A 10,176-nucleotide genomic window follows, 5' to 3' on the forward strand; every position below is an offset into this window, starting at 1 on the left:
ACGTAAATAAGTAATGTCATTTTATATATTTAGAGTATGGTTAGACCCATGGTGCTTCGCAATGTATATTGGAGCTTGCAGAAGTTGCAATAATATTTATAAAGTATCTATGTGCAGATAAACATATCAAGTTGTTTCAGAGTACAAAGAAAATAGACACTGAGTTAAAAGACACATTATTTTGGCCAAAAAGATACTTGCTAAAGGGGAACTTGACATGGGAAGTGAAGATCAGCTGTCAGATATAGGGAAAGAATTGATGCAGTAGCCAAGAAACTTGTGCCAGACGATGAGTGGAATCTCACGAGGTCCTGATTGGCATGGGCTCCAACAAGAAGGAGAAGTTGAGTGAGGTCTTTCTCAATATACAGCCACGCGCTGCATTTTCCAACCGAGTTCCAGGTGTTGAGACGAGATTCTCACAAGGTAACAATGAGGGGGGATTATTGCTCATCCTCACCCTTACTAACTGCATATCTCACCACATTAGTATGCAGCTTTTTGTCAGCGACCATGAAAATTACCAACACAAAAGTCCAAGCGGATACCTGGCAACTACACCTCGCCCCTTGCTCTTTTGAACTGGCATCTTGAACCTCCAGCACCAACATTTCAGGTCATGCTCCAAGACAGAGGCCACACACGCCCCATGTTCAACATGTGCCAGTTTCTGCGCCATCATGGCACATCTTCAATCTCGTTACAGGGCATACACTATACAGTGTAATGCTACACACTGAAACATAGCTGGTATCATTAGAATACTCCTGCAAGGACACTGTGTTCTAGGCCAGACACCCAGGTCACAGACTGGACCAGGCAATCTCTCAGGGCTGCTTGTTTGCTCTTCTAGCACAACACTAAATTTGCCTCTACCTATGTGGGTATAGCAAACCTCTCTTGCGATTCTTTTTTTTTGTGTGTATTACCCCTCATCCAGAGCTACCAGGATCACAATGCCACTGTCTAACCTTGGAGAAAGTGAAGACTGCAGATGCTGGAGACCAGAGTTGAAAAATGTGGTGCTGGAAAAACACAGCAGGCCAGGCAGCATCCGAGGAGCCGGAGAATCGACGTTTCGGGCATAAGCCCTTCTTCAGGAATGATCCCTGAAGAAGGGCTTATGCCCAAAACTTCGATTCTCCTGCTCCTCGGATGTTGCCTGGCCTGCTGTTTTTTTTCCAGCACCACATTTTTCAACACTGTCTAACCTTGGTGTTTTGTGCAGACACAAAGTCAAGAAACCTGAATGTGGTTGTCAGGAGTCCCAAGGTAACAGAATTCATGACTAGGGACTGCAGGCTGAGAATGAGAGAAAGGGAAGGATTGACTAAGGTGAAGGTGGGTGCTTTTAGTCCTAGTGCAGCTGATCAAAAAGGTGACAAGGCAGCACAGAGGATGTGCACGGCTACTGTTTTGGCAAGTTGGAGCGAGGGAGGATATTGCAGGAATGCAAGATGTGAGCTTTAGTGAGAGGTGGGTGCAGCTGCAGAGATGGAGTGAGTGTGAAGAAACAGAACGTAGCACGTTCCCTGATGCAGCGCAACGAGGTCATTGACCTTCTTGCGGCTTTGCCGGCTGTTCTTCTGGACCGTGGATGAGCCACTGACATGGGTGGTGACCTCGGGCAAGGTTGCCAGGGGCTGGTATCATGGCTTATTCTGACGGTCCTAAGGAAGAGGAGGCCACTCCTGTACACCACCCCATTCCACCAGGATATTCAGGTCCCTGTTGGTGAATCACAACACATCCTTCCCTTCTCTAACATCTAGGATGACTGTCTGTCACCGAACAGGATAACTTCAGAATGCCAGCACTTGTCCAACAGCACCGTGGCCTTTTCAATATGGTGCTGCTGCAAGGGAAGCCAGTCTTTCAGCAGATTTCACTGAGTGGGTGAGTTGTTTTGGTTATGGTGCGTGTTAAGATGGGCCCAGAATTGGGCATGAGAAACACCTAAGTTAACGTAGCAAGTTTGGTATGATGTGGTGAGAATAAATCCTGAATAAGATTGCAACTTGGACTTTGGTAATTAAAAGACTCCACCCATTATATCAATGCAGTGCCCACCTGTAATGTCATATCATTTCAAATTCACTATGATTCTAATGGCCTGGATTTTACACTGTGAGAGAGTCCACCCCTGCCCTATGTAAGAACTGCTGGGCCAGAGGTGGGGAACCTTTTCATGTTGGAAGGCCACGTTATTGTTAGTTGTAATCTCATAAGGCTGCATCCAAGAAACTTCATTTATATATTCTTCAAAATTCACATTTTTTTAATTGTGGCAGTCAGTATGTGAGGATTATTTCGTTGAATTTTCTTTTACTGTCTGGTATTTTAAATACATTCATTTTAAGATTAAAATAAAAATAATAAAGGAAGAAAAAAACATATTAATAAAAAATAAAAGATTTGTTCTGCAAAATTTGGATTCATTCAAAAGGCCACACCCAGTGGCACGCAGCCTTAAGGCCACAGGTTCCCCACTCCTATGCTGGGCGAACCTGACACTCACTTGACCAGCTCACTCCACAGCTTTGTAACAGCCATTTGGCTATTAATTAGCTTCAACCAGGCATCTTGCCCCCATCTAGGGAGGAAATCTCTGTGCCCACCACTCCCATTTCGAAAAGCTTCTGGCCAGTCAAATAGCCAGGAGCTGTCCTGACTCTACACTGGCCACTTCTACAACTGTATCCAGCCCTCAATGGCATTCCTTGATGGAGCCAGATGTGAAGTTAAGTGGGAGAAGTCTCACTGGAACCATGCCTCGTGATTGAAATGGGTGGGAGGGAAAATGCAGGTGTGGGAGGGTCTGTGCACAGGGTATTTTGGAGAGTGGAATTGTGGTCCTGTAATGAAGTATCTTTCCAAGCCGTGAAAGAATCCAGGCTGGATGCTTGGCGTGTCTCTCTTCTACCACTGATTCAATCTCCGGAATAATGGGAGAAGACCTTTAAATAGTCAGTCCAAGCCAGTGTGTGGAAAATGATTCCTTTTTGACTTCATGATTATTCTGCCATATTTCTGAAGTGTAACACTCTCCTTTTTAGGAAGGTGAATTTGCATTACACGTCTTTGCTGCTGCTTATGTTTAGTTACATGTTGTAAAGGCAGCATGTTGGAGGGATCCCAGTTTCACCCCCAGTATTGAGGAACAAGTTCTATAACAATCAGACAATTTAGTGTATAAAAGGCCCATATTTCCCTGCATAACATGTTGGGATATGGTGTTGATTTAAACATGGATTGATGTCTGTGATGTTCCTGTAAGCTGACCACCTAGTTTTGACAATGCACATAGAGGGGAATTGGACAAAGGGCTGGCATTTCTATCACAGGAAAGGCAGAGAAAGTAAAAACTACCCATACTCTATGGAGATTCATTGTCTTTTTATTGTACCATTTTCCACAGGATGTTGGCATTGCTGGCTAGGTCAGCATTGACTGCATATCCCCAAAGCTCTCTACAAGGGACTCCCAATTTTTTGCTCAATAAAGAGAGAGATCTTTTAAAACAGTGATTGTAGACATACTCAGCAGTGACCTATAAAGGTGCACATCTGAGCATTTTGAATTACAAATTTATTATTTGGCAATACCATTACATCAAAAATATTGTTATTATATCGTATCAAAATAGAGTCGAAGTAAATGCTCAGGTGGCTGAGTGAGAAAATAACTTGAACCAGAAATTCCTTCTTGGAGGTAAATATATTTGTCCTTAGCTGAACCATGAAATGCTTTTAACATTAGAACAAAATGTCACTTCTTGCCTTAGCTTCACAAGTGATTCACAAAGCTAACAAGTGTACATGTGAAAAGGAAAATTAAAGAAATAGTAGTGAAATGGAAGAAGATCCTTGCCATAAATTTACTTTGTAATGCAAAAGGTTAAGTTTTCCACTTAAGGTTTCTAAACAATGCCATATTTCTCCAGTGCAGCAACTTACAGTTAAATTATTCAGTTGGTTCATTCAAACAGAATTTCATCTGTCTTCTTGTTGCATTCAAACAAGGTCATACACTGTAATCTCTTTTTCAGAATCATCATAGTCATTCAAACAGCACTACAAATGTGAAGGCCCATTCCAATCATCATATGAATTGCCATCAAGCTAATTCAAACTCTGGAGGAAATAGCTAGTCCTCAGCTCATCGTTCGTGTGGTGATTCTTTGTATTCTTCAGCTTTTCCCATTTTCTGGAACTATTTAGCGGGAAAGCACCAGTTCTTGGTAGGGTATTCATTCCACACGACAGAGCCGCTCCATTTTTGTTGGTCTAGCTGCCTCACTTCCTCTCAGGTCTGTCTTGCAGGTTGGGATCATGACATTTGAAACAAGATGGTGTCTCCTTAGAATATTGCAATAGCAAATCAATGAAAATGGTCACTTGCACGTATTTAAATATAGCATTATACCAGAACTGTATTTTGTCTTTATTAAAAAAAAAGGAGGTTTTGTAAATTTCTCTATAACTGTCTCGGTTTACATTTTGTACATTTGTATTTAAAGTAAGTCAGAATCGGGATGTATATTTTCTGCCCAGCAGCTGTAAAGCCATGTGCTGATTCCACCAATGAACATCTTATGTATTTTTATGAATTGTGATTTAAGACTTCCTCAGCATTTAACAATGAAAGAGAACTTTTTAAATCTGCAATAGAACATTTTTTCATATTCTTTTGCCATATCTGCAGTCATTTTATATTTTTGTAGTTTGTCTTACCCTGAAATTTTATTAAATGTTGCTTTCATTTGTATTGCTTTTTTATTTCATTTTTATTTAACAAGTACATCTTTCCTATGATTTCTCTGAAAGGGACATTTTAATCAAAGTGAATGTATTTTACAATTATTAGGGAGCTTTTCATAGCATATAAACTATTCAATAGGATTTTCAAAGTGAAAATGCAAACTTGTTGGGGGAAAAGAACCTACTTTTGACAAGACTAAAACTGAATCTGGTTGAACCCTTATACCACTTAAACATGCCATATACCTTGGACTAGTTGGAATAGCATCTTATTTACTCGTTAAGTGTTGTGATCTGTGTGAAACTAGTCTCATGGAATTTTAAATAATAGTAGAAAAATGTGGCAATTTGGGCACTGGAGTATTAGAGTCATGAAACATGCTGTTAAATTAGTTCGATAATTGGAAAGGAATCTTAATTTGGTGTGGCTTTTCAGTCCTGGCCCAGCTACTGGGGAAGGACAGTCATTAAGGAGAAGTAAGGATGATGAGGGAAGATGAAATGAACCACCATTCTCAGTGATTCTTGTACGTCTGTTGATGGCTGTCTTGGCAGAGCTATGTATTCAAGTTTACTTTGGATAGTGATCTAAAGGCTAATTGTTTAGAAAGAAAATAACATGCAAAGCCATTTCAGACACTTGCAGCCATCAACACCTCCCAACCCCCCCGTCTCGTATCCACTGCCCTATCAATGTATGTTATGGATAAGAAGAATTTATGGACCAAAATTAATTGATATACATCAGTCTGTAAACAATAAGTCTGTACGCTCCTCTGGACTTTTAAAGACTTACCAATACACATGCCTGCTTGGTTCTACACAATATACATTTTGCGTCCTTAATCTCACCTAGGAGTTTTGCAGTTATATGTTTTTGTGCATATCCTATATCAAATTTGAGGATTATTTGCACTCATTGAAAGTGCTGCACAGCAGCAGCTGTGTGTGTTGAGAAATGATGCTACCTTTTAGAGGAAATATACATATGATGAACTATAGAGTAGAATTAAAGCTGAAACTAATAATTCAAAAGTTTATTTCACTCCTCAATTCTGGGCACATTTATTTTCATAATCTTTATGTATAGTTCAAATAGCATCATGTCATTTGTAAAGGTGTAGATTGTACAGTCAGATGTGGTGTAAGGGTTACCTCTACCAAAGTGACCATCTACAAACATCAATAAACATTAGATGAATAAACATTTACCTTGCTGACAATATTATTGGTGCAGAGTCGATTCCTGTTAATTGAATAAGTATTGTGACAAAATTGTATTAAAGTTTTTGAAGATTACAATAAACTGTAGAATCTTGAGCACGTCACATCCCATGTGTAATGCCATCACAATGGGAAATTTTTTGAAATTAAACCAGTTTCCCATTCTGCTTAATTTTCAGTAATCTATAGAATGAATAGTAATGTTTCACTAAAATTAATTCAGTTGTATTGTTGGGTAACTGATATAATAATAATATTCACTTAACAGGAATTTACAATTTTCATTAATAAAATGAAAATATAAGTTAGAAAATTCTTTTTTTTGATATCATATGGAAGCATGATATTAACAAAATTTGAATTAAGTGCTTTCTAATAAATATCAGCTAAAGCTGAATTCTCTTGTGTTTTGAACATACTGTTGTTAATATTTTCAGATATAAAATCCATTTTTAAGTTATTCAAATCGAGCATTTATTTTGCCTTAGGGTTTTCAATGAATTCCACTAGTTTCCATCCAAAGATGCCTTGAGATGCTGGTCTCCAGGTTTACCTGTAAAATCCTAATGATTACAACAGTGTCATGTAGTGATGGGGGGAGACAGTTTTTTGGCTTGGTAATTGGCAAAGTACTGGAGAGCTGTTAGAAGATGAGTAAGATTTGAAGTTATTGATCGGGGTAGTAAATGGATAGTATGAAATATATACGCAACATGCACAAATAACTATGGAAAGAGAATAACTTGCATTCTTCTGTGTAGGACTTAGAAAAGCCTGTTTATTTTTGGACATCATTGCAGGATGAGCCAGAAGCACATACAATTTGCCATTCAATTCAAAATAAATAATCTTGCAGCTAAAAACAATTTAGAGTTGATTTCACTTCAGTCATAGTTTGGCAGAGTACTTGTACCAACTGTAGAGTTTATTTAAGTGGATAAGATTTACTTTGTCCATCTTTACTAAAGTAATGAAACATGCATTTCAAATTAAATCCTACATGATTTGTTTTTAAATATTCTCCCTTCTTTGCATTTTATGTCACATTCTTAACATATTTAATTTAAATTTGCATATCTTCACCTTGGTTGTGAAAATAAATTGTTAAACAATTAAATCAGTCTATTGTCAATCAGATGCTTCGTGAGATCTGCCACTTTATTAATACTAATTTTCTGAGGTCTTAAGTCCAACAAAAGCAAGAAATATCCAATTGAACAAATAAATACAAAATATCAAGTTAACCTTGAGGGAAAATGATACATGAAGTTTTGTTTTGAAATTGTCAGAATGAAAATTGTGAAGAACTTTTTAATCATACTATTATCTGGTATCAATGTCAGAAGGTCTGTTTTAAACAAACATTTCCTGTTTGTAATAATTCTTAAATGAATGATGTAATTGTCACTTTTTGTATCAGTGTGAGTTTATATGTTTTCCAATAGAATGATAACTGCCATTTGTTCTGTATTAATAATATCAATCAATTATGGTATCCAAAGGTTTACAGCTTCTTTTCAGGGAATTACACTTTCATCTTTTCCCTCTGGTTTGGGATGGTACTGAGGACCATGGCTTCTGTCTTCTCTGACTGCTCTTCATTCTTAGTAACTAATGTCCAAAAAAACGCACAGTGCTGCTGTAACTAGATTAAAAACAGTTGTTTTTAGTAAAATAAAAACAGGAACATTTGAATTGAAAGAAGAAAGTACTGTATCTTTGATCTGTAAATTTAAAATGATTATATGTCTAAATACAGTTGTTGACATTATTTCTGGATTTTCTGAACTCCTGATTTTTTTTATCACTTCAAGATTGTCTTTAATGATCTGTTGGTTTTTACTGCAAACCTCTTCATACCATTTTCTTGAGTTTGTTTTATGAGAAAAAGGGTCCAACTTTCTTCTTGCTTCACACACAAAATGCAAAACATCATGTTTATAAAGGCTATTTTAAACAACATAGTAGCTTTTGTCTGAACAAATACATCCTTATTATCATTTAAACAAATAACTAATACAATTAATGTCGATGAGCCACATATACAGCATTTCTGTGTGTGCAAAACCGTACGGATGGATTGTTTTTGCCAACTCCAAACTGAAAGATCAAACAAATGATACTGTATTCACCATCCCATTAACTGTACTTCTTGTTAACAGTATCCACAAGTGGCTTGGGTACGGAAAAGTTTTGAATTCCATTTAATTTTTGTCTGCTTCAGGGGGAGAAAAGGGCAGAAGAAGCAGCATTTCCGACAAATAAGCTGGGTCAAATTAGGAACAACATATCCTTTATATCCTTGAAGTAACAGTTCTTATCAATTATATACTTTGTCAGTGGCTGATGTTCTTATATGTTTGCTTTACTTTGAAATGATCACATCTCAGTGTACTGAAGCATATTTACTGCTATCAAGCTATTGGAGTCCTATATAAGCATTACAACTCATTAAATGTTCTAGAAGGTTGATTTTAAGTTAATTATATCTGCAGTGCAAATAATAGATGTATTGGTTTTACATTCCTTATCCCTCAGTTTAATCTACCTGGGGAACAGTGTGTTTACATGTGCTTAACACAACAATAGTAATATCTCAATAAATATGAGCATTGTGAATTTAGGTATTTTTAAATTGTAATTCAGCATAATTGGTCTGCAGTCTTATTCCAAAAGTAAATCCTTCTTTGTGGGAGATGCAGCAATGTAGTATTAGTGATCAATGTGATGTAAATTTGAATGAATGGAAAACAAAACAATACCATTTATTATCTAATATAACTCACTTGGGATAATATGCAGGAAATCAATCCACACTCTCTGTGGAATCATCACAAATGGGACAATTAGATTGAACAACTGAATTACCTATCAGTCTAATTCCAGTTAAAAGAATGTGCGCACAAATACTTTCATTAACAAGAAGATAACTATTTACTGTAATCAACCTACTTTTAACCAATGGTTTGAAACAAACATAAGCTCTATTTTTTAAAAATTCCCAAACACCAGACACAGAGACACAAAGAGACAACAGTTTTTATGGGTGAGGAAAGAAAATAAAGTCAGAGAAGCATGGTTCTGGCAACTGTCCAGATTACAGAGGATGTTATTATCTTTGGCTTTTTATCCAATTCTTTTCTACTGGTATAAGATTGTGGATACACCAATTCTCGGATTTGCATCGCTTGAGGATTTTCCCTTTCAGTGCCTCTGAAGGTATTTTCTTGCCCTTTATTTTTGCTTTAACAAGGGAATTTGCAGAGATCAATTTACAGGAAAATCAAGTGAGAACAATTACCATAAAAGTTTCTGGTACATCTGCACAGAGGAGGGAGAGAGAAATGTTGGTGATTTTCTTTGTGTGGGCTAAAGGTTTCTCCTTATTGACACCATACACAGCCTATGATGTCCTATCCAGGAATCAGTCAAGTAGCTATTACCATGTTGAGCCCACCTGAATACACAATAACTGGTCCTGATTGGAAAAAACTAGTTAAAAGCAATCTTGGCAAAACTACCCTGACCCCATACAAGCAGAACCATTCCATCTCGAATTCTCCCTTCCTGCTTAAATAAAACAATATTGTAAATACAAATCACAATGCTTGTTTTTAAAATGGCAAACATCTTCCACAGATTGTTTGTTTGGTTTAAATATCTACAGTCCAAAGAAATGGTTTTTACATAAATATGAAACAAGTCCTGAATGGGTTTGCTTTTAAACGTTATGAATCTACACTGAAAACTTACTGGTATTTTCTGGAGCAAAATATCACCTTGTAAAAAAGCTTTTTATGGAATGAAAGGATTTATAGTGTTACATTTGTTTTATTTAAGCTATTTTCCTCGGTTGTATTTTCAAACCAAGCAGCTCCCCTAGCTAGCAGACACCAACTCCCAAACTCCCAGAATATCTCTGCTGAAAAATTAACTGTATAACCCTGAATGGAATAAATGAGTAAAACATTTCTAATATTTCTACTAGTCCAAATAACATGCATTCAGTTAGGTGAAACAGCATTGTGTATGCACGTGTCTTGAATTTCTACATGCATTTTATTTATTGAAGATTGATTATTTTAACTGTTTGCCTACCACTAACAATAACAATATTTTTAAAGAAGTGATAGCCTATGATTAAACATGCTGAAGAATGTAAAATCTAGATGTACAGTTTTGACAGTTTGCT

At 36.9% G+C, this 10,176-nt stretch overlaps 1 protein-coding gene across 3 annotated transcripts in view; it reads left to right on the top strand.

The window, feature by feature from the left end:
- LOC140463463 (G protein-coupled receptor kinase 5-like) overlaps positions 1–7,755 on the top strand; it is a 233,790-nt gene extending 226,035 nt beyond the window's left edge. For 2 of the 3 annotated variants that reach the window (XM_072557445.1, XM_072557444.1), the window contains one exon: positions 4,049–7,755. In XM_072557445.1, coding sequence (XP_072413546.1) covers positions 4,049–4,059 — 11 coding nt within the window. In that variant the 3' untranslated portion in view covers positions 4,060–7,755. Of the gene's footprint in view, positions 1–1,772; positions 1,897–4,048 lie in introns of all 3 variants that reach the window. The other variant, XM_072557443.1, reaches the window with a different exon arrangement.
- Positions 7,756–10,176: the final 2,421 nt, after the last annotated feature.

Source organism: Chiloscyllium punctatum, chromosome 38, assembly GCF_047496795.1.
Source record: "Chiloscyllium punctatum isolate Juve2018m chromosome 38, sChiPun1.3, whole genome shotgun sequence".
Lineage (NCBI taxonomy): Eukaryota > Metazoa > Chordata > Chondrichthyes > Orectolobiformes > Hemiscylliidae > Chiloscyllium > Chiloscyllium punctatum.